Below are 24,850 nucleotides of genomic sequence, written 5' to 3'. Positions count from 1 at the left end.
AAGGGCGGGACTTTAGTTGGACCTTGGTGGATGAGTAGGGTTTAGATTGGCAGAAGGGAGGGAAAAGGGTGTGGGAGTAGCAGGAACAATAACAGAGGCAGGAACAGGCTGTGAGCATGGGAACAGCTTGGGGACAGGGGGTGCAGAGTGAAGGAGTATTCTTAGGGTGAAAGCTGAGTACTTAAGAATAGTAGAAAGTAAAGTCAGCTTGTGGACGTGCAGGAGGTGGGGCTGGATAATAGAGGTATGGCCATACAGAGAGAGAGAGATTTGAACGTGATCCACTAGGGAATAAACAGGTCGTCATTTTAGACTCTTATGCTGGGGAGTGAGCTGATCAAAGCAGTTTTTAAGGATAAGTCAGTCACTTGGCTCCAAGGTTGGAGTGAGGACGGGTTGGAGGGGAAAGGCCCAGCTGTGAGGAGTACTAAAGGAAGGGGTCCTGGGGCTCGGCGACAAGGCCTGCTTGGCAGGGAAGAGTCTGAAGTCACTCTCGTGTGTCTAAGTCTAAAATTTCTCATTTTGAAAATGTTCATCTTTCTCTATAATAATAAATGCCAAAATTTTGGCATTGGTCCTGTTCTTCTTGGGTTGCAATCTTTCAGTAGTGCATATAGCATTATTTCAAAACGGTATCCAGTGCTTGGGTTTCTTCAGTGAAAATATGAACTATAAAAGTTAGGTATGCATGTATCAAGTCCTCTATGTGGATGGGCTGTTCTAAGCCAGTTCCTATTAATTTGTTTCAAAATACCAGGAAAGTTCAGTATTCTGAGCCTCAGTTTTGACTTTGGCTCCTGTTAGTTGCTGAGCATTTTTTTCCCAAGAGGTAATGTTAAAAATAGGTATTAAATTATTTTAAATGGTTTGGTTGGCTTCACCTAGTTACAACCCATTTGTTAAAGTTTCTTTATTCCATCTTACAATTTAATACAAGTTCAAACGTATTAGATAAGTAAAGGGCAGCCTTTTATTTTAAGATAAAATGTTCTGGTCTCTACAAGTCAAGAGTTTCTTACAAATTACTAACTTTAGAAGTAAGAAAATTGAGAGTGTCTTCGTATGCATTTTTGTTCCACTTGAGTATTTACTTCCAAAACTCTACCCAGAGGTCAAATGAACTGAAATCGAGAACACAGCTCGAATATGTAAAGCCATGAATTTAGTAGCCTTCGAGAAGAGATATTCATGTTTCTTTATGCCTGCAGCGACATGAACGAATCATTTTTCCATAGCACTTTTCATATACCTCTTTTTCCCTTTTTCTCCCGCAGGATTATGGAATGTGGGAACGTGGAGATAAGACCAATCAGGGCATTCCAGAACTGAATGCAAGCTCTGTAGGAATGGCCAAGGTGACAGTCTCGTCCTGTTTGTTCTTCCTTCTGTGCATCTTTAACTGCTTTGGTTTGGTTCTCATTATTAGGGGTTTGGATTTGATCTGATTAGCATATTTTTCAAAAGTCAGCAGCAAGTATGGAATTCAAGTGGCACATGTACCCCAGCCAACTGAAATTATAGGTAAAAAAATGTAGGTTTCTTACACCGAAATCTGCATGTACCTGAAAATAAGTGCATTCCCTCCTTACTATCCATTGTTATCACCCACGCATCTAAGCTCTTGCTGTTGTCGAAGAAGCTGGATGTATGATGTCTAGTCTTCTTTTCTGGGTCATAAAGGGGAATGAAGAATATGACCACTTTGTAGGACAGGGCTCACAAGTTTTAAAGTCTACAGGGTCAGGTGAGGCGAGTAATATAAACAAGTGAAGCCGGCCAGATAGAAAAATATCCGGGGGTATTGAGGATGCTGCAAACTCTCTCTATAGCTATTCTAATTCAAAATCATTTTAAAAACTTCCTCTGGCCAAACAAAATATGCCTGTAGGGCAGATTCAGCCTGCTGGCCACCAGTTGACATGTCTTGCCCTGGACATTTAGCACGCCTCCTCCCTCCCCTCTTCCTCAAGACTGAAGCATAATTTTAGACAGAGTAAAGACTCCAGAACTAGAATTTTTAAAGCAACAATAAATTTGCTCTGTTAAGGCCAACTGACAGAAAACATACTTAATACTAAAAAAAGTTAACATTCTTAAGTGCCAAATATGCTAATATTAGAAGTCAACCGCTAAAATAGGTGAAAGAAAAGCCGCCCATGAATTTAGCCCTCCACCCCTTACACACCAATGCTGTGTTGTTAATGTTTCATTTTTGGGTAGAATAGTAATTTCATTTTGGGAAATGGTTTTCTATTTTCTCTTTCTTGTTCCTGCAGTGAGCAGCAAAACACAGGAAAGCTCTTATCCACTGAAAATAAGGATAGAACACGAGTATAAGACACTTTAGTGGATTTTAAAGATTTGTTTTATCACCTTTGGGAAAACATATATGCTAGATTGCTTAATGAAAAAGGGGTGCCAGATATGGGAGTGTATGTGTACTAGAAAGAAAAAGTAATTCATACCTGTGCTTGTAGGCAGCCCTAGAGGCAATTGACGAACTGGACCTTTTTGGAGCCCGTGGAGGTCGCAAGTCCGTGATCCACGTTCTGCCCGATGAGGTCGAACACTGCCAGGTAATGGCTCAAGGCTCTCACGTTCCAGAGAGTAGGGAAGGAGACTCATGAAGTGGAAGGCTTGGGCTCCAGTTCAGATCCTCACCTTCCTAGCTTGATGGTACTTGGCTTCTTTGAGTTTCAGTTCCCTCATCCATAAAATGGGTATACTGAGACCTTCTCCTCCTGCTGCACAAGGTGGTCATAAGGATCAGAGTAAATCAACTTAGTTTGTCAGAGTACTTTGTAAACCAGAAAGGACTGTGCAAACATAAGACACAGTGATGATGTTGTATATGGAGTCAATAATCAAGGCAACCTTGTTTCGTTGGAGGCAAAATCGGTTTTATGTTTTTTGAGCATGTAGGTGGTTTTCTCTCAGGTTTATTTCTGAGGTCCCCAAATTGGATGACTAGCAGGCAGTAGTTCACTCGGGGAGTGAGTGGGAATGGGCAGAATGGATGGTGGAGGAGAGATGATATGGGAGAAATGGCAAGTTAGTAAAATCTCCCTGAAATACCAGTCAGAGAAAGGTGTGATTTGATGCAGATTAGGGGACTCCATTTAGCAGACAGTAGGTCACCAGTTGCTGACACATCAGCAAACTCTTATTTAGTGAGGGCTTACTGCATGCCAGGTACTGTGCTAGAGCTGTGGGAGTGAGATACATAACCTGTAAGCAGAGCACTTCCGGTGGGAGTGTGTGTTTCAGGCAGAGAGCCGAGGGAGAGTGACTAATTAAAGAACTGGGCTTGGGGGTCAGTTGGCTATAGAAAATGAAGCTTTGTTCTGAAGCTGAAGGGCTCCCCCCCATATTTAACTCCTTCTAGCTCTTTCCATTTCCCTCCATTATATAGTCCTTAATGGGGAGTCTGCTATTTCTTTGAGTGTGGTTTAATAAAGTCAAGCTGGTATGCATCTTAATAGATGTGTAGTCCCTAGTGGAAATTGCATGAGCTCTGTAGCCAGCTGGACCTGGGTTAGAACCCTAGCTCTGTCGCAGACTGGCTGCATGCCCTTAGGCATGAGTCTCTGTGTCTCAGAGTCTTCACGTGTGAATTGGACATAGTTCTTGAATTCCTTCTTCATACAGAAGATTTAATAAGCTTATGTTTGCAGGGGTCTAGTCCCATGTCTGTACATGTTAGATCTCAGTGTTAGCTCCCTTCCCTTCCCAAACTTTTCTTTATAATTTCACCTTCCTTTAGTTTACAGTACCTAATCCAACCACCTTATAATTGAGGCCATATTATAGTGCCACTAAGTAACCCATTCTTTCTAGGACTAAACTAATTCTGTTTTGACTAAACCATTTTGCCTGTTCGTGTGGTCTTCTGAATTTGACTCCTTTAAGTCACCCAGTCCAACTGGTCACATTCCACAGAAGCCAGACATTTCTCCAGGCTGGTCCCATATGTGTGTTCTTCTCTGTCTCTTATCTTCACAGCCAGGACACGCTAGCCTACTGACAAGGTAGTCCTTAGTCCCTTCCCTGCATGTCCTAAAGGCCCAGCGAAGTCAACAAAAGGCACGAAAGGAAGGGAGACAAACAGTTCTCAGCACGGGCTCCAGGCACACTACTGCTCTCCCCAGCCCCCTTTTCTCCTGCAAGGAGCAGGAAGCATTGGCTGGGTAGCGAGGTCGCCCAGCAGGGGCCATGTTGGTAGGAAAAAGCTCTACTAAAAATTGGCAAACTCATTCAAATGTTCCCTTGGGGTAAAGTCGTCGTTTCTAGATATTGTATGTAACTATTAGTGCTTCCGAGGTTAAAGCCACCTGTTTGTTTTTCGTTCAGTCTATTCTGTTCTCCATGCTGCCAAGAGCATCGACATCTAAAGAGATTGATGCTGGGCTTCTTTCCATTATTTCTTTCCCGGCCTTTGCAGTGGAAGATGTGAACCTTGTGAATGTGACCAAAAATGAAATTATTTCCAAGCTCCAGGTAAGCGTTGGTCACACTGGTGCCCTTCTGCCCTGTGCTAAGTGCCCCTTTCAGACAGTGTCGTGGAGCAGCTCACCCAGGCCTTGGTTCTCCCTGAGGTCAATCGCTCAGTATCTAAGTTGACTCACGATTGAGGTATCCAAAGCTGAGTCTGGATAAGTCTTGGAGTGATCAATGCCTTGGTTCTCTTTCTAAGTAGCAGAGCTTCAATTCAAGCTGGCACCTTTAAACCCCAATTCGTATCACTCCCGTACTTCTAAGGCAGAGCTTCTTAACCCTTTAGAGATCCCAGACAGACTCTTTTAAGAATCTCTTGAAAGGTAAAGTCCCCGCCAGAAAAAAATGTACACGTCCCAATATCCTCAAACTTTACACACAATTTCTAGGGACTTGGAGATCCCAAAGTTAAATTGAGGTTAAAAAAAATCCCTGCTCCGAGGTGAAATGCAGGAACTATGACACATTACACCAAACTGAGAAGGTTATTCAGTACTCCAGCCAACTGAAGTTATCAGTAAAATGATTGAAGAATGTAAGTTTCCTAAACTGAAATCTGCATGTTGATGATCCTACTTAGATTCGGTGAAAAATGCTTTTAGCCTTTGGAAACAAAGGGGTAAAGGGTCTCCAACCATATCCCCAAAAGAAGGCACTGTCTCAGTTAGGGGCCAGTGGAGAAAACAGAACCTCTTTAGTTTGTGGAAGTAGGCAGGGAATTAATATAGGGAATGAAGTGTTTCAAGGGGAGCAGTTCAAGACCGGGCCTCCCAGGATGCCCCGAACACTACAGGGCTGGCCACTAGGAGCGTGCCTGCCTCCATGGCCGGTGCTAGAGCAGCCCCACATACTTAAGAAACTGGGCAATGGACACCCAAAACTGCGATCCAGGGATTAGGGAGGCAGATTCAGAGAGCACTGCCACTGTCCTTCTTTCTTGACCCCCAAGAAGCTGGAGAGGAACACTGGAGCCTGCAGCAGGAAAACCAGCAGCGATGGCCCTAAGCCACAGGAAGCCCCACCACCTCCCTCACCTACTTCTCGCCGGGTGCAGGCTTCTTTGCATCCAGAGCCTAACTGCGAGGAGTCTGGAATGTCCTGTGGCTTTCCAGTCTTTCCAGTAGAAGCAGTCCAATCAATCCACGTATCTGCCTTGGTGGCTTCTCCAAGCAGTAAGGGTCCCTTTGCATCTTTGCACGATACAGCAAATCAGAATGAAAGGATGGTCATTCAGTGAAGTATCGGTAATTAACCTCTCAGCCCTGACTGCCACTCTAATGGAAGGTTTTGGCATTCCCTTCCAAGCACTGATCAAACCTGAATTTACTTTATTACTTAAAAATAAGTTTTTGTACTGATAGCAAAGAGCATTTGGTACCCATTTTGTTACTAAAAGATTCATGGGAAAGGGGGTGAAGGGCTGACTTGAATCAAAGAGGCAAAGAAATTCTTCTGTTTCATCAAATGCATCTTTTTTCTTTATCTTCTTAGGGGCGTTATGGATGCTGTCGCTTCCTTCGAGATGGTTATAAAACCCCAAGAGAGGTTGTATTTAAAGATTGTTTCTTCTGATTCCTTAACTGCTTCATATCTAAGTTGCCACTGTGGTGTTCTCCCTCTGTTGATTATAAAACTTACACGTTGGAATATTGGAAGGAAGTCTTAATTTTGGAGTCAGCAAGCTGGAGTTAGGCAATAGAATAGTAAGATCATCTGGAGGACAGCAAGCTGGTGGTTTAAAACCAGCTTGTAGACAAGGACAAACAGTTCTATGGCTCACACTTTTTTTAAAAGGCTACCTGTGGCCTCCTTGGGTTCCTTTGCCATAGTGACTGATAGAATGATATCAATAAAACAGATAGTCTGCCCAGCACTGTGAGAGGCAAATTGCTATTTATTTGTTATAGAGATATAGTAAGCTTAAAATAATAAACTACCCAGGAGTGTTGTGTACATTTGATTTACTTTTCTGAAATTTTACCATGGAAAACTGCCAAAAATAGCATCTCCCCATTATAGCAGAATCCTAATCATGCCAGCCTCAAAGCTCATTGAATCAGAAAGCAAGGGACACCCAGTGAGGTACAGTGGTATTATGTATGTAATCTGACATTACCTTTTAGAGGGTTTACCTGTTTGGTTCCAGGACCCAAACCGATTGCATTATGACCCTGCTGAACTCAAGCTCTTTGAAAACATTGAATGTGAATGGCCTGTGTTCTGGACTTATTTCATAATAGATGGGGTCTTCAACGGTGATGCTGTTCAGGTGAGAAAATGCTGGGTGTTGTGTTGGTAATCAGCATTTTCATTCCACTGGTGTGCTGATTATTATTAGAACATAGGGTTATGCAAGAATTCAGGGCACTGTGTCAGTTATCTGTCACTGCTGAACAAACTTTCCTAAAACGTAGTGAATTAAAACAATAACTATTTTGTTTGCTTATTATTCTCCAATTTGGGCAAGGCTCATCTGGGACAGGTTTTCTCTGCTTTACCTAGTGTCACCTGGGATGGTTCAGTGGGGCTGGAGGATCTGCATCCGAGATGGCCTCCCTCACATGGTTGGCAGCTTGTTGGCCCAGACCTTAGTTCTCCACGTAGCTAGCTTGAGCTTCTTACAGTATTGCAGTCTCTGGACAGTTAAGCTTTTTTACATGGTGGTCATCTTCTCCCAGAATGCAAAAGCAGAAGCTGCCAAGCTTTCTTAAGGTTTAGGCCTGGAACTGGCAAAGTGTCACGTCTGTTGCATTCTGTTGTTTAAGGGCTATTGTTGCCAAGCCAGGTTTGTTTTGCCAGAGTGTAACAAGCAAGCCAAAACGCTGAGATGCCGAGGTTTGCAACAAAAAGAGGGTTTATTCACAAGGCAGCCATGCAAGGAGAAAGTCTCAGGTCTACCTGAGCGAAGGCAAGGGGCTCGGTGTATTTATGGGATAAAGAATAAAGCAGCAGGGCGGTCTGAGGCTGGGGAAAGGTGATTGGAAAAAGGTGCAGTAATTGTCATTCTGCCCAAGTGTAGCTAGGCTACAGGGCTCTGCATGTTCCAAAATGGAGGTGCTTAGCATGCTCTGAGGGTGGAGTTTTCAGCCCTCTGATGCCAAAAGGTCAGCGGACACTTGGGCATGCCCAATTGGAGGGTCAGTGGTCCTAACCAGTCTTAACCAGCTCAGTTGGAACCAGACACAGCTGACTCCAAGTTCCTAGACAACAACTTGGGCAAACATCTTATTCAGGCTAAGTGCTGCTTGGAGGACTTGCAAGTCTTAAAAGGACTTTGATTAGTGAAGGCAGGTTACAGGTAAAATGGATTTGACTAATGATTACCCTTGGTTTCAGTCCCCCCTATCTTTTGATCATTCCTCCATCTTAAGGGAAGAAGGGCGATTACCACTCTGGATACTTCCTGCTGATAAGGGGCATAGACCCAACTAGGGCTTGTGGAATGAAACTGTTTAGCACTCATTTGAAAATATTCGTTTGTTCCCAGTTTCAAGTTAACATTTTGATCCCAATAAACAAATACCACCTATGTGCCAGCTGTCAAGGCATTCAGAGGCCCAAGATTGGTAAACCATAGACAAAGATGTAGCCTGAGGGGGCACATAGAATGCCAGACATTGTTAAAACTTAGGCTTTTATTTTTAGGGATTTTATCTAGGATAAGCCAGGGATCAAGTGTCTTACCCTTTTTCATATTGGAGTGTCTTGATCATTATCAGTTTGGCTGAAACAATTAGATATTAAATATGGAAGGGACACAGGCTGGGAAAAGTTAAGTATGGTTTCTATAATATCCTGACCGTGTAGAACCTTGACAAGGGTAGATGCCAGGGTCATTTTTTTTTTTAATCTGAGGACACAAGGAGAGGACCAAATTTCGGCTTAGGATAAAACAGGTGACAGGAAATTCTCTGTTGATTAGCCTAACCCAATGTGTTACATCTGAGGGCCTTTTATCGTAAGTCATTCAAGGGGAGGGCACTACATAAAGGCTGGAGGACTAGGAGGCGGGGTTCATCGGGGGCCACCAAACAGTCTTCCACAGACAGGTTTCGTTGTTGCTGCTGTTCTTTTCAGACCAGCCGTGGTTTTGCCGTCTTTAAGGGTACTCTTAGCTAATGTCTTAATTAATGTATCAGCCTCCTAACTGGTCTCCCAGCCTCGCTTCCTGCTGTTTCTCCACACCATTGCCAGAGAGATCTTATTAAGAAAGAGATTATGCTACTGCTTTGCTTAAAAGCTTTGAATGGCTTCCTGACTGCTTTTGGGATGAGGTACAAGCTCTTCACATGTTTTGTAGGATCCCATAAGATCTGGCCCTCGTTTTCACCAGGGTACCCCCAATTTCTTGTTACTTATTTCCTTTCTTGAGTTCTGTAATCCAAGCACATGGAAACTTTTTCAGTCCTTTGAGCAGGCCATGCTGTCTCTCCCCTCCTCTCAAATGCCCAGGATATGCTTTCAACCCCCAACTTCCCCTCCCTCCTTCACGTGATTCGTTTTAAGTGTCTCTTCTTTCAGAAAGCCTAAAAGCTGGGTCAGGTGCCCCTTTTATATGCCCCACGGTTCTTATAACAGCTTGGCACCTGTAACTGTATTTCCCACTTAGTTGTCAAAGGACCCTGGTAGAGGTGGTCTCTATCCAGTTCACTGGTGTATGCCCCATGCCTAGTACATAGTAAGTACTCAGTGAATATTTGTTAATGCAGCATTCATTTGTTCAAGACAGATTTCTTTAGCATTTGCTGCCGTGCATACTTTGGTGAGCAGAACAGACCTGTCCTCATGAAGTTTATGGGACTGACAAACTCAAACACTTGGCTGTTTTTTTAATTGTTCAGATCACATGTTCTGGGGTAGGATATGCAATCTAAGATTCGTTTTAGTTTTTGAAAGCTGCCTCTATTGAGGAATGCAGAGGTGTTTCAGAAGCGGCAGTAAACTTCAAATATTAATGTTCCCCCTTTGTTGATTCTCACTCTTATGCTTTAGTGATTATCTCGGTTCTTACGTTTTCTGTCTTTTTATCCCAAGACTGAAAGATCTCAAAAAGATTGAGTTGGAATTTCAATTATGAACAAGCTTGACAATTATCAGAAACAACAACAGCAAAAAAAAGCTACGGAGACAGAAAAGCCTGTTTAGTACCTTATTTTGTAGGTCTCACAGAATTTACTTCTCTTAGCCCCCTGCGCTGCCTCTTCCACTTGCTGCCCAGTCACATTTTAAAGTGATGCACCCTGTCGTGCTTTGCTGTCCATAAATTTCAAACGAAAAGAAAATGAGATCTGGAAGGCATTTGACTGGGCTCTCCAAAGATGAAATGTGTCAGATAGCTGGGTGGCTGTTAAGGGTTTTTTTCTCTCCATTTCCCTTCTAATGTATAGGTTTTTATCACTGCCTTTTTAATTTAATAGAAATGTTTACATCAACAGCTTTTACTGAGTAGCACGTCCTAAAAATTGGGGTACATGGATCATAGTACCTACACTTTTCTTCACATCTTATTCGTTCAGCAAATATTTTGTGAGCAATAAATGTTTGAACGAGGGCTTCTTCAGTGGAAAACTACCAGCAGGTGGAAATGGGAAGCACTGCTTAAGATCTGGCCTCCACTCCATAAAGCTTATAGTCTAGCTGGTGAGACAAAATTTAAATATGTGAGAAGTTAAGAGTGAAGTATTTAAATCACGAATTAAAGACAACACATAAAAGGCCAGTCGCATTTAGCTCCTCCTAACATTTGCTGTCAGCCAGAGTCCAGGTTCCTCCTGCAGCCCTTGAGCTGAAGGTGTTCATGCATTTCTTAGCCTTGTGTCCTACTTCTGATCTGTTTGTTGCCAAGAGAGCTGTTTTTCTGTGTTGCACTGCTGTTTCCTACCGTGGGGGATGGGGCTATTTTCCAGGTCCAAGAATACCGAGAGGCCCTGGAGGGAATATTAATCAGAGGCAAGAACGGGATCCACCTGGTGCCTGAACTCTACGCCATCCCGCCTAACAAGGTAACCAGGTGCTGCTTATCTAGTACAAAGTGAGATGGTGCTTGACCTTTTGGTATTTTTCATTCCCCCTTCAGACCTAATACTTTTTCTCCAGGAGAAGTGGTTTCTAAAGCCTTCAGTAGTGTCCCTGTTTATCACAGGAGTTACGGCTTTGGAGCCATGCTTGACCTGGCTGGTGCCCAAGGGAGGCGTTAGTTGAGGACCTTCAGAGGATACCTGTCCTTCTCCGAGCCCAAGGCCACACAGGCCCTAAAAAGCACAAAACACTGTTAGGCACCATGTTCTCACACATTTCCACGGAAGAAGAAACCAGACAGAATCTCCCTGGGAGAGGGGGAGAGATGTATAGGAATACCTCGCTTTACTGCAACTTCGCAGATAACTGCGTTTTTTTTTTAAACAAATTGAAGTTTGTGGCAACCCTTAATTGAGTTCTTCCAATAGCATTTGCTCACTTCGTGTCTCTGTCACATTTTGGTAATTCTTACAGCGTTTCAAACTTTTTCATTATTACTATATTAGTTATGGTGACGTGTGATCAGTAATCTTTAATGTTACTACTGCTGAACTTGATGAAGGTTCAGATGATGGTTAGTATTTTTTAGCAATAAAATATGTTTAAGATACGTACATTTCTTTTAGACATAATGCTATTTCACACTTAATAGATTACAGTATAGTGTGAACATAACTTTTATATGCAATGGGAAACCAAAAAATTTGTGTGACTCCCTTTATATTCATTTTATTGCAGTGGTCTGGAACCGAGGTCTGCCTGTATAGGGTAGCTGAGAATCTCTTCCTTTGAGTCAAGCAGTTCCTGAGCTGGAGCTTGAGTAATCACTTAGAAGCCATTCTATATCATGAAGAGGGAAACTGGCCAGTTCCAAGAAGATGCCCAAAGATAGTTTTGTTCTATCCACTTTCCTAACTTGGGTCATGATGGACCTATATATCTTAATGGGAAGATTTCCCCATACATATCTCATGTTTAGCAGAAAAGAATTCTCGATTCAAGGCTATTTCTCTTTTGAATGTTCCTGTTGCTTCAAAGCTTCATTATTGCATTTTGGGGAGGAAGAGATTTCAGAGAGCAGTGTCCTTCCCCCGGTTGACAGGGCCTGCACTAGAGCGTAACCCTGCTGTCACACAGCAGCTTGGGTCTACGGGTTTGTGGTTGAATCAGGCCCACGAGCACATGGTCAGGGGACTGGCAAAGGCCTTTGAAATTTATCTGCCTCAGTTCAGAGAGGCAGAGCTCAGACAGCACTGGGCTCTGCCTGGAACCAGACCCCAGGTTCAGGGCCTCCTCACAACGCCACGCTGCCTCCTAATGGGTGGTGCATTTCCAGGGAATGGAGAGTCCCTCACTGTACAGATCAGGCCATGGAGCCTGCAGGGGCTGTTTTCTTTCTAACTGTTAGAAACCTAGATTTCCTGCAGACATACTGATTTTACTATGTGTGATGTGTATGTGTTGGTGGGGGGGGGGGCTGACAGTGGGGGCTGGGTAGTTAATTCCTAGCAACTGCGTGTTCAGGTTGCCCCTTTTCCAGTATTGAGGCACTTGACAAAACAAAATTAGTAATGGGAGGTAATTTGGAACATGGAAGCATAGCAAGGGAAAATAAATAGCTTCAGGGGTATTTTACCTATTTTATGATAGAGAATAACCATCTATCCACGTTCTACTAAAAGGCACATTTCCTGACTGTAGTAACTGCTAGGTGTTATAAGCTCTCCTTTTCTTTCTGGTGAACAGTTCTGGCTACATGTTGTAAAAGGTTACTCTGCAACTTTTCTCTTCTGATCTCTACACTGACCTTTGTGCTTGTACTTGTCATTTCAGTATCCTCCTTTATCCAGTGTGTTTACACATCAGCTAGGCACCGATTTTGAACGTTCTTTTATTTTGAGCACAGTTTGTATCTGTGCTGGTTCCGGCTGACAGCTGGGAAGGTTCACCCATCACATCAGTAACATGTTGAGACCACTACAGACAGGGCTACCCCGACCCATATGGCACCTTTGTGCAAATTAGAAAAAGAGCCTCACCCTTGGAGTGGCCACAGCCTTGGGCCAAGGCGCCATCCAGCCTGAGTTTCAGCGTCACTCACTTCCTCAGCTGGACAGGCTTTTGCAAGGCGCCACCACCCACGGGGCCTCCATTGGACAGCTCGAGACTAACGCAAGCATACCCAGCAGACTTGCTTGGAGCAGCTGCTCCAGGCTGGGCAGCAGGCTAGGTACTGGGGCACAGAGGGGTCACGACGCCGGCTCTGCCTCTGCCAACTTGCAGGCTAGGGGGGTCGGAGGAGCGAATCCATGGGATGGAGGGCAGACAGAGGACTGCCGGCGGCAAAGGCTTGGTGCATTAGAGGACCTGCAAGCAGATTGGAAGGACTGAGTTGGAGAGGGGGAGACACATACCTCCACGGGGAGGCAGGAGCCAGCAATGGGTGGGAGGAGGGCAGAGCGAAGCTGTCTTTTGACCCAGATACCTTGTCTACCTTCTGTTTTTTGCATCGACTATTTCCCATTCCAGATCTATGTAATCTTTCTTAACACTACTTACATTTCAAAAAGTTTTAATGTACAATCTGATTGTAAAAGTAATTGTGCATACTGCAAAACATACAAGATTCTATAGAAAGAAAATATTTCTCCCGAATCTTACTTCCCAGATATAACCACAATGATGTTTTGGAGAATCTCCCTCCACGTATTATCCTATTTGATTATTTTATTACTGGTAACATTTAATTCTGTTCCGTTTATGAGCTTAAGTTTTTCTTAGTTTACTACAGAAAATTTTTAAAAATTTACTGCATATATTAACAACATCACTGATAAATTCACAAGCAGAGAATGACTCGCCTCATGATGTGATTTTCCCCTTTGGAGAAAGATGTGTTTCCTATTTCCTTCAATTGGCTTATGTTTTCTGGAGAAGGAAGTGGTCACTAACATTACCCCCAACCAACGAACGTTGTAATGACCCAAAACCCAAAGGTCAGCATGTAGTTTACAACAGAGAAAATTGCAGACTAACTTTTACAACACGTAGCCAGCACTGTCCATCAGAAAGAGAACTGTAGCTTATTTTGATGAGTCAAAACCCCCAATGGATTCAGCTTTTTGAGTCCCTGATGGAAAATTAGTGATCTAATAGTACAATTGTTTTTCCTCAATAAATAGCGCCACCTTCTGGTAATTTTCTTGCATCTGCACACTGAGTTTATGAACCCCTGAGGAGAGCAAGATAGAAACCTGACTCAGCATCCAGAACTACACTGCCATGGCTATTGGCTGATGTTTTAGATCATTGTACCCATAATGCAGCCAAATATAAGTATGAGCTGTGACATTTCTTGTTGCCCAGAGCTGTGCTCAAAGACAGCAGGCCCGGCTTCCAGTGCCTATCTCTCTGCCTTTTGCCATCAGTGTGCTTGCGGGAAGAGCACTGGCTGGGACCAGGCCTGGGTTTGAGTTCCACCTCTGCTGCTTTTAGCCACGTGGCCCCCCGCGCAAGGGCCTCAACCTCCATGGCCTCCTTATCCCAGCTCTCGCATAGAATTGGTTTGGAGGATCAAATGAGTGGCATTTTGTAAATCCTCCGTGCGCTCCCCATGTAGTGACGTTGGCCATTTTCTCCTCTGACATTCTGACTTTGGGTTTTCCTCTCTTTGCCAGGTAGATGAAGAGTATAAGAATCCTCACACGGTGGACAGAGTTCCTCTGGGGAAGGTGCCCCATCCGTGGGGTCAGTCCTTGTACATCCTCAGCTCCCTGTTGGCAGAGGTAAGGGACTTGGGGGCTTCACAGACTGGAAACCATGTGATTGGAAGTTCAGGGGACCCTGGAAGAACACAGGGGCTCTCTGCTCAGTGTGGCTATGAATATCTTTGGCATCTTTTTTTTTTTTTTAAGATTACATTCTTTAAAAATTTTTTTTTTTAAGATTTTTTTTTTTTGATGTGGACCATTTTTAAAGTCTTTATTGAATTTGTTACAATATTGCTTCTGTTTTATGTTTTGGTTTTTTGGCCGTGAGGCATGTGGGATCTTAGCTCCCCGACCAGGGATGGAACGCACACCCCCTGCACTGGAAGGTGACGTCCCAACCACTGGACCGCCAGGGACGTCCCCCGTCTTTGGCATCTTCATGGCTTTCAAGTCAGCTGGTTGGGGTTGACTCTGAGGCTTGAGACCTAGGCTTGTGTCCGTATTTATAGTAAACCGTTTTGGGCTTAGCTGCAAGCCAAGCACTCTCTGTCCCTCCCCCAGCGCCCCTTCCCACCAGCATTCCTGGTCTGTGGCTAGAACCTGGTTGAGTTGATGGTCGGTAGGAGGGCCGGAAGCTTCTCAGCCAGGATCAGCACATGTATGAAAGATGCAGGGTTTGGGGAACTACTCTACACGGTCTTAGGTGCAGGAAGCAGGAGGACTCTGACGCTCCAGTGCTCTCTGCAGGAAGGGGCAGCGGGCTGGTTCTTCTGTAGTGGATTTTGTGTCGGCTGCTCCCTCCCTCAGCCAGTAACACCGCCACACAGAAGGTCTGCTGCCTCTGACTCATTCCCTCTTGTTGAGCATTTTCTTGCCCCCAGGTTTAAGTTTTTAAAATACAAATGCTTTTGTGCCAGCTAAAAATGAATCCCCTCCCCAGTCCTAAGTGTGAGTGATTTTTATCAGATGGCTCATCTTTCCTGGGAGGATCCTGCCCAGCTGAGTGCTTTGGACCCCTGGGGAGGGGTGTGGGGGGCGGGGGGGGGGTGGAGAGCGGGGGGAGCAATGGGTTGGATGTCACTGGAGTTCCTGGTGGGTGAAAGAAGACCCAAGTGAAGGTATCACAGTGCAAGTGGCCCTTAGGTGCTGAGATGGAGTAGTTGCTTCATGGATATGATCGTCTCTGCAGTTTCATGGACATGTTCTTGGGGGTGGAGACTGTGTCTTATACTTTTGTCTTTAAGAGTAGGGAAGCACATATATCTCCTTTGGAAAGCCAACCCTGCCTCTGACTAGCTCTTTAACCTCGGGCAGGTCTCTTAATCTCCCTGGGCCTCGGTTTCCTCATCTTTATTATTATTTTTTTTAATGTTGTACAGCTTTATTTAAATATAGATTTTTTTTTTACGTTTCCTCATCTTTAAAGTAAAGAGGTTGGGCTTTATCATCTCTGCAATATGGTGCAGCTCTGATTTCTGTATCAGTGAGATGGGAAACAAACTTGCTTCTGTTTCCTCCTCTCAATGTAAAGGCCCTCATCTAGGCCCAGCATTAGGTCCAACTTCTCCTCAGAACTCACAGAACACCTTGATCCCTTCTCTTAAGGTTCCCATCATTTATAGAAAATATGAGGAGATCCACATTCAAAGAGCACTCTGCAAGCAGGGAGGGGAGTTTTGTGTTTCAGGACAGTCAGCTCTGGGCCAAGTCCTTACCCTAAGGACATTGCCTCGGTTTCCCCACCTGTAAGATGGTGCGAATGGTAGTGCCTCCCTGTTAGGAGGCCTGTGTGACAGTGCATGTACAGGGCTCAGCACAGTACCTGGCGCGGGGTAAGGGCTCAGGAAGCATGAGTTACCCTTGTTCTTTTCACTCACACAAGTTGGGCGTCTCTGACTAGCCCTGGAGAGCTGGGTGCCAAAAACGCAATACATTTATCAGTGCTATCTAAATGGTATACTGTAGTTCAGAGAAAATAAGCAATTGCCTTGAAAAATTATAAAGGAATAAAACACTGAAGATCTTGAGCCCCCAAATATTTTATTTTCAAACTTAGGTTTAAGGTGAAATTTCAGTTAATCAGTATTTCGTAGTGTTAATGCTCCTCTTTTCCTAGGGATTCCTTGCCACTGGTGAAATTGATCCCTTAAATAGAAGATTTTCCACTTCCGTCAAACCTGATGTCGTAGTACAAGGTTTGTGAGCATGTTTACTATTCATATTTAACTTTGTAAAACCAATGTTATTTTTAAAGCAAAGTGTTCCTATTTAATTTTTTAAAATCTGCATATGTATATATTTTAGCATATATTAGTTCTGTGAAATATGTTCTGTAACTCAGCTGCTCCCGATCACAAAGTTACTTTCTACAAAGCAATTGTTTTCTTGAATCTAAACCTTGATTGCAACTGGGGCACAAGTGATTCATTGAGCATCATTTTTCATAACTGCTGTTCTTTAAAAAGTAGAACGTGACCTTGTTGAAATCTCAAAACCCAAATGAGGGTTCACTCGTTCCTCCCTTGGAGGTCTGACTTCTTTCCAGAGCTGCAGGCCCATGTTTTCACCTCCCTCCACCCATCTCCCCTCCTCTCCAGCCGGCAACTCTTCCGCAGAAGTGCAAGGCCAGCCTGGGCTACTGCTGCGACACTGGCTCTGACTAGCCATGTGACTTCACCTCTGTGTGCCTCGGGCTCTCATGACCGGTGCTCTCTCACAGGGTGGTCTTGAGAGGAATTGAGATCCACAGGGAAAGCCATCAGTGCAGGGCCAGGCCTAGAATGCTCCCTGCTGGCCGATTCCTCTCCCTACTTCCCCTCCTAGGAAGGACTCCCCAGGAGCTCACAAACCTCATAGAGTGACTTATATACCAGCTAGTATCATAGCGTGTCGTGCCTACGCCTTGTGTCCTCTATAGGACACTGTACATTTCTTAAGGACAAGGGCCTTATCATTTTTGTAGCTTCTATGTTGATTGATACACACGCACTCAATACGTTAAAAATTATTGAGCAAATGAAGGGCAACCCTCTCTGTGGCCACGGACGCATTTGGCTGCGCCTGTCCGTGATACAGCAGAGGTCGCGCAGGTCATCACCCAGTCGATACTGTGTCCCAGGCCCACCGAGAGACGCACCCAACCATCACAACATTCCGATCAGGTAGAAAGTGTGACGATCATGATTATCATCCCCCTCTTACACATGAGGCTGAGGGGTTAACTTACTCAGGGACCCGCGGCTGACAGCTGGAGGTGCAAACCCAGCTCTGACATCCAGGTGGCCTGATCCAGCCTGACCCCACAGTCTCTGCCCGTCACCAGAGCACATGCTGCTAAGTGATCCCTTAAGTCCACAAGGCCGCTCTTCCAATTGCAGGCTGGGGTGCATTGATGGATCCTGAGCACCATTTTTTTTTTTTTAATGTAATAGAGGAAAACAGAGTAGAAAATATCAGAGGCTGTGGTCTGGAGGAAGGAGAAGTGCAGTTTCAGAAACTCCTCTGCGTGCAGCTCTCTCAGATCACCAGGCTCACAGGTCTTGGTCAAGCCACTCCTCTGAAAGAGTCACTTCTACAGAGTGACCGCCTTGTGGCTCTGATATGTGGAGATCTCTGCACGGTGTTGTAAGCTTCTGAAGAGACGGATGTTAGGGGAAGCTGCTCGCCCAGTCCTGCATGGCTGACGTCCCTGCTCAGCTACAGCTGGCCAGCCGGGCAGCAAGGCTTCCCCTCAGGGCCTTGCTGTGAAGCTCAGATGAGATCATGGATATTAAAATACTTTGAAAAAGCATCATGTGCTACGTAAATATAAGGAGGTGACATTCAGGTCTCAGTGGCATTTATATGTATCATACGTTCAGGTGCCACCAGCCTGAGGGTACAGTGGTTGGGCTCAGGGAGCTACCTTAACAGTAACCAAGTCTTTCCTCTGGCCTGAGCACCTCCCCGAGCCCCTCCAGTTCCTGGCAGGCTCAGCTGCAGGTGGACACAGCACTGGCCACTCTCTCTGTGGCCAGAACTCCCTTTCTCCAGTTCCCTCCCCAGGACTCCTTCCTTTTGCCAAAGCACTGTCCCTTCTCTTAAAAGCCAGCAGTATTGGTACAGCAGGTATGGGGGGGTCTGAGCCCGCCTCCGGCCCCCACATCCCAGGCATCCCAGAGCCCTGCCTGCTAGAGAGCCAGATGCCCAGCCTCACTCACTGGAGTTGGGGCCCAGGCCGGCCCACTGGGTGCATGGCCCAGCTCTGGGGTGGCTCTTCCCTACTAGCGGGGGGCCCTGTGCTGTGTTTCCCAGTGGGCCAGGCTGCCCCACTACCACCAGCCCACTGGTAGGCCCACTTTTCCTTCTCTCCAGAGCATAAAACCTCCTCCCTCCTCCCCCTCCCTCCCCCTCGGTCAGAGCGTCCCCTGCTGCACACACCACTATATTGCTCTTCTGTCTTTGAGAGCAGAGGCACAGACTTCTTCTGGTATCCCCTTTGCAAAGCTGTTTCCACTCCTGACCCCATGTGAAAAGAACACAAGACAGGTTTCGAATAAATGCAGACCCACAGGGAGGCAAGACATCATTTGAGATGGGTAATTCAGCTTGGGACCTGTTGAAGACCATTTCTAGAAGTCCCAGACTGTCTTGCACATTGAGGGCACTTGATAAATATGCGCTGTGGGTGTTGAGGGGAGGCAAGGCCAGAGAGAACCCGGAAGAGCGACAGGACAAGCGCTCTCCCTTTCAAAACCACCCAGCACGTGGAGAGCATGCTGTCACAGGCCAGAGAGGAGAGTAGACAACAGCACTCATCCGTGTGAGGGGACGAGGGCCGCCGTCTAATGCAGATGCTATGTTCTTGTTCACAGTGACTGTTCTGGCAGAGAACAACCACATTAAGGAGCTGCTGAGGAAACATGGGGTGAGCATCCAGAGTATCGCCGACATTCGTCCAATCCGAGTCCAGCCAGGCCGGATTCTTAGTCACATATATGCCAAGCTTGGTAGGTTTGGGGAAATAGCAGGGCATTTTTGGCGAGGGGGCATCTCGGTTCTAGGTTTTGGGTCTGGGGGAGACTGTGATATGTGTAAATTCAAAGGAATTGGGCAAAGCACTGAAGTAGGTGGTTTGACAGCTTCCACGTGAAGAGGAATGGCCACCAAGCACATTCCTCTCATGCCTGTTCAGGAGATGTCACCGCAGGTGGCCGTGTGATTCATCAGATCTGTTGTAAAATAAGGAGCCACCTTTGAAAATTCACAATTGGAACAGTCATTTGTGTCTTCGTAATGTTTCTAAATTTTATCTGTGGTCTAAGAAAATGCTCATTTACCCATTAAAATGGGAGATGGGTTCTCTTTACTTTTTCTAAAATCTGACTTTGTTTAGGATCATGGTTCAATACTAAATAAATAAAAAGTGAACATTAATAAAGTCCTTTTAATAATTTTATTCCATATAGATGTTGCACCGGGTGCTGTTCTTCTATATGCATGAAAAGAAGGGGGGTGGGATTTGTTTTTAATTCATCCTTGTCCCAAAGAAGGATAACAGTATTAGAAAAACCAAACCCCAAAGTGAGTTGTTTAACATATAAATAAGTCTTAGCCAGAATCACTTGGATTAGATGTCACTGTATTTGCTCTAGCTCGAATTTCTCTTTTATTTTCTAAATAGGACGGAATAAGAATATGAAATTGAGTGGGCGACCATATCGGCACATTGGTGTCCTTGGAACATCTAAACTATATGTGATTAGGAACCAAATCTTTACTTTCACACCCCAGGTGAGAAGAGCAGGCCAGTAACAAACCAACAAGCATCTGTTTATTAAGCTGTCTTTTCTGTCTGGGGAGGTACTTTGAATGTGGCAGAATGTGCATGCATGTGTTCAAACAGAGACATAAGATGACACCCAGTACCTAATACAATTCTTTACTCGTGGTAGGTGCTCAATAAATGCGGCTTGAATCGAATCGAGCGTGCCATCAATTCCAGTATGAAATTCATACCACTTTACAAATCCGCTAGTGACATGCCACTTGACTCGCAGCCCTTGTGCCCTAATTGCAATAGTCCTTAACCCTTGCTTAGGCTGTCAGCAGGTTCTCTATCAGCAGAATCCCACATGGGAAGTCTGATTTTTCAGGTCCCAACCCCCTTGACGGGATCCTGAATATACTGATTATGGAACTTTTCTTCAGAGTTTTTGTTTCCAAAGGAAACTAGTCCTGTGGAATGCAAACGAAGCGTTTTTCATCCATTTGGGCAACTAGAAAGGCCAACTGAGGGATCACTTTGTCAACATGGGGCATAGCCCCCCAACTACCTGGGGACATAGTTGGGCCCTAGGGTCATGGGTCAGTAGCCTCAAGTTGCTCTTTTTCACCCAGCCTGTGCTGCTTGCTTAAATCTTGTGAGTTATTTCCCTTCGTAACAGATTTTAGACCAGAGCTGAGTGTGCACTGGTCCAGAGGCCAGGACAGCAATGATTTTCATCAACATCAGGCAACAGTGCCTCTAGTTCACATTAACCAGGCCATGAATCAGGTAAACACAGTCTCCACGTCTCACCTGCTCTCAGTGGCCCCACCAGGAAAACATCACCGAGCCCAGCAGCCCTGGACAGTGTAGGAATTAAGGAGTTATTGATTTACTTTCAGGGACAGCGGTGTTGGGCCAGGTCCTTAAATCCCCATCCAAGGAGCTGTAAATAGATCTAGTTGTGCAACTTTCCCTTCTGTGCTAGCACTAACGTAGCCCTGGCTCCTGGGCAGGCGACAGATCGATTTGTCTGATCGCGAGGAGAGCCCCATTATGGGGGCGGATTACAGCCAGGGTTGAGCCTCTTCTCTGGAAACAAAATGCAAGGATTAGTGCTGCCGTGAATGACAGCTGGGGTTATGTCGAGGGAAATGAAGGACAGCCTTGAACCTGGCCTGTTCTGACTTGCAGTTCACTGACCAGCATCACTTCTACCTGGCCCTGGACAATGAGATGATGGTGGAGATGCTGAGGATCGAGCTAGCCCACCTGTGCACCTGCTGGCGGATGACGGGCAGACCCACGCTCACCTTCCCCGTCACCCACACCATGCTCAGTAACGCCGTGAACTTGATCTGCTTGACTCCTGGCCCACTGGTGGTTTGGGCCCTTTTCACAATGTTTAAAATGAGTCCCATGGACAGAGCTAAGTACTGAAGGGGGTTCTTAGCAGTTAGGTTTCTTAGGTCGGGAATCTTCTGTGCCATACATATTTTAATTAGATTTTGTTGATGAACACATTTCAGTGCATACCCAAACAAAGTATTCCCAGATTAACTAAACTAATTGATCTTTTTTTTTTTTAGCAAACGATGGCTCAGATATTCATTCTGCTGTTCTTTCTACAATTCGAAAACTAGAGGATGGATATTTTGGAGGAGCTAGGTAATTTGTGATTTTTTAAAAAGCAAAAGTAACATTGACCTTTCTTAAAGTCTTTTGCTGCCCTTCTCCCATTTTTCGTATCACTTGCCGAACATAGAAGCGTGGAGCTTTAGAGTAAAAAGGGAGTTAAAACATCTAATCCAGTCACCCACGTGAAACTGGAATCATCTCTAAGCATCAGTTGGTGGGTGTTTGTGAAGCTTTTATGGGCGCCAGGAGGCCTGGGGCATAGAGAGGTGAACATATCAAGTCTCTCCGAAGTGGCACTCTGGGAATGCATGTATGGAATGCTGTGTCTGTTTCTACTAAAAGGCGTGCTAGAAAACACCCAGTGCCTAGGATCAATAATCAAATCACTCCTTGAATTGACTTGAGTGTGCTAACACCTTAAGAATAATTCACAGAACTTTACAAATTCCTTCGTGGCCCTCAGAGCAGAGCACCTGAATGGGCCTCCCTAGACCACTGTCCCCTCATCCTCCGTGGAACGACGCCCGTTCCGGTTTGCGGGCCCACAGTCCAACCGGTGCTCCCAGCTATTACAGTGAAGCACCTTGAGGGACAGGGGGCTCACCTCCCATGGAAACCCCTTTCGTTTTTGTACCCCATGACTGTCACAAGGCAGAGGATTTTTCAGTAGCATCTATGCCCTGATCTCTGTGAATCTCCTGGAATATGCCAGAAGGGCCCCAGGATAACCTCACCATGCAGCCGGCCCGAGTAATGTGTGGCCTTTCCGGAGCTTGGGGAGGCTGCCGTTTGGTCCCTGATGGAGTGCCAGTTGCTAAAAGTGTTTGGGAGTTGAAGTCAGCCCTTCTTCTCACATCCTCCCACACCAGGGACCCTGCTGCCACAGTAATTTTTTAAAATTATAAAATACACATAAAAATTGCCATCTTAACCATTTTAAAGTGTACAGTTCGGTTGCGTTAAGTATATTCACACAGTTTGCAACCAATCTCTAGAACTCTTTTCATCTTGTAAAACTGAAACTCCCCCCCACCCCTGCCCCTGGCAACTACGGTCTACTTTCTGTCTCTAGGTGTCTCATCTAAGTGGACTTATCCAGTATTTGTTTTTTTTGTGACTGGCTTATTTCACTTAGGCTGATGTCCTCAGGGTTGAGTCACTGGATTTCTAAGCACTGGGTTTGGCACCTCTGCTCATCAAGCTTGCTGCAGGTTTTGCTGTAGACTCGAAGTGGCCCTCGCTCCAAGCTTCTCCTGGCCTCTCTCATGAGTGTCAGCGAGGCCATCCCCAGCATTCTGCTATCTAGCTCCCAGGGCTGGTGCCATAACTGCAGTTGGCATCTGCTTTCGTACATTTCCTGTCCAGCTTGGATAAGTTACCACCTGGCATATGGCGTCATAACCGAGAGACAATACCATACGCCCATAATTAACTGTTTTCCAAAATGAATTCTTTAACTGAAATCTAATCATTGTCAAAAGGATACCGTGTGCAGTTAATTGAACCCTTGCAGTGTGTCCTTTGTGGCTTTGCACCTGTTGTCTCATGTTGTCTTCATTTTGTCGTGCAGGCTGTATTCCTATTTTATGGGCAAGGATCTGTAGGCTCAGAGAGCCAGGGGCACAAGATGAGTAGGTGCAGAAGCTCTGTGTGAATCCAGAAACGGGGCTCTAACCACCATACCGAGCTGGATGGGGGCTTACAGGAATCAGGAGGGCCTCCTGGTTACAGAGTGTGGCAAACAACTCAGAGAACCATGGAAAGAAACAGGAATGCCTAGGCTCCATCAGCTACCTTTCCTACTTAGTTCTTCATAATTAAAGTTGAATGTCATTTTGGCTCTTTTTTAGGTCTGAGGGTATTTAAAAAACTGAACTCACTCTACATGCCAGACTCTACCCTCTGGACCCACCTGGGGTCGCTTGCTATCAGAGGGTTTAAAATTACTGCCATTCCTCCTTTGACCTGATTCCTTTCAACTTCATCAGAGAGGAACTGGTCCCTTGGCTCCACCTCATCTCCTACTGTTTCCAACCTCAGGGCAAAACAATCCTTAGAACTGACCCCAGGGCTCTAGGGGGAAACAGTTTTTACTTGATTAAGGGAAGGCTTTTCTTTCCCTCAGGCAATGTTTCTTGACATAGTGTACTTGCCCGTGGAAGCTCACGCACCTGTGAATTCATTTGAGCTGCATGCTTCTGTTTACTCTCCTCAAACTAAGCCATTTAAACAAGTCATAATCTGATGCTGGTAGCTCTGAGGCATCCTACACTTTTCTGCCTCCAGATCCAACACTTTAAGAAGCACATAGTGCCGGCTTTCTTTCTGTACAGTGGACATCCCACTTGCCCCCCGAACCTGGGGGTGAACCAGGTTCAGGGAGCAAGAACTCGGAGGCTGCTGCCTTTGTAGCAGAACCCCATACTGCCAAACCCAGCTCCCAGTTTTCGGTGGAACTTTTCCCAGCCTGATAATAGGGCCACTCTGGGCCACTGTCTCTATCCGGGGATGGCCCGGCCATCACATTCTTTCTAGAGAGAACTTTGGCTCTGAGACGTGCCTCTCCCAACATTTCCCCCCACCCTCCTCCCCAGGCCTTGTGTGGCTGAGCGATAGGGACTCATAAAAGGTAGCACGAGGGCACCCAAAGAATCGTTGCTTGTGGTTTTGTCCTGGTCCAGTTGTTTTATGGCGAAAAATACCCAAGGGTTGGTTCTGGTTAAAAGTGGTTCGCTCAATGTGTTTTGTAAAACTTTGGTTGGTTCAATAAAATAGATTTCTATTTGTGTTGGGTTTGGGAATAAGAAATCAGCATGATGCATTTTGGCTTTTAATATGCTGTGTGCTTCCACTTCATACTTGCTATTGAATTTTCATTTTAATTTCTTGGCTGACTACTTGTATGGGGCAATCTGCAGAGTGACGTGTTTACTGATTCTGGCAGAAGCGCCACCTGGTTATTGAAAAGTCTCTCGATGATTCATAGTGGAAGTTTGTCCACATCCACCTATATCTCTAACATAGTGTTTCCTTGGCAGAGTAAAATTAGGGAGTCTTTCGGAATTTCTCACCACCTCTTTCTACACGTATCTGACCTTCCTGGATCCAGACTGTGATGAGAAGTTGTTTGACGACGCCAGTGAAGGGATCTTCAGTCCTGATAGTGATTCAGATTTGGGAGGATATTTGGAAGACACCTATAATCAAGGTACGGCTTGGAATGCCTTTGCAGGTGGTCCCTGAA

General features: G+C 45.3%; 1 protein-coding gene across 5 annotated transcripts in view; it reads left to right on the top strand.

Annotated features, from left to right (window-relative positions):
- The window catches only part of PHKA2 (phosphorylase kinase regulatory subunit alpha 2), a 91,456-nt gene that overhangs the window by 39,160 nt on the left and 27,446 nt on the right, over positions 1-24,850 (top strand). For all 5 annotated transcript variants that reach the window (XM_061177674.1, XM_061177675.1, XM_061177673.1 and 2 more), the window contains 13 exons: positions 1,275-1,355; positions 2,478-2,576; positions 4,351-4,497; positions 5,986-6,039; positions 6,641-6,763; positions 10,401-10,496; positions 14,190-14,297; positions 16,339-16,417; positions 19,076-19,210; positions 19,885-19,994; positions 21,163-21,307; positions 21,558-21,636; positions 24,645-24,814. In XM_061177674.1, coding sequence (XP_061033657.1) covers positions 1,275-1,355; positions 2,478-2,576; positions 4,351-4,497; positions 5,986-6,039; positions 6,641-6,763; positions 10,401-10,496; positions 14,190-14,297; positions 16,339-16,417; positions 19,076-19,210; positions 19,885-19,994; positions 21,163-21,307; positions 21,558-21,636; positions 24,645-24,814 — 1,426 coding nt within the window. The remainder of the gene's footprint in view (positions 1-1,274; positions 1,356-2,477; positions 2,577-4,350; positions 4,498-5,985; positions 6,040-6,640; positions 6,764-10,400; positions 10,497-14,189; positions 14,298-16,338; positions 16,418-19,075; positions 19,211-19,884; positions 19,995-21,162; positions 21,308-21,557; positions 21,637-24,644; positions 24,815-24,850) is intronic.

Source organism: Eubalaena glacialis, chromosome X, assembly GCF_028564815.1.
Source record: "Eubalaena glacialis isolate mEubGla1 chromosome X, mEubGla1.1.hap2.+ XY, whole genome shotgun sequence".
NCBI lineage: Eukaryota > Metazoa > Chordata > Mammalia > Artiodactyla > Balaenidae > Eubalaena > Eubalaena glacialis.
The sequence above is the reverse complement of the archived record's forward strand: the minus strand, read 5'-3'. Positions and strand labels throughout refer to the sequence as shown.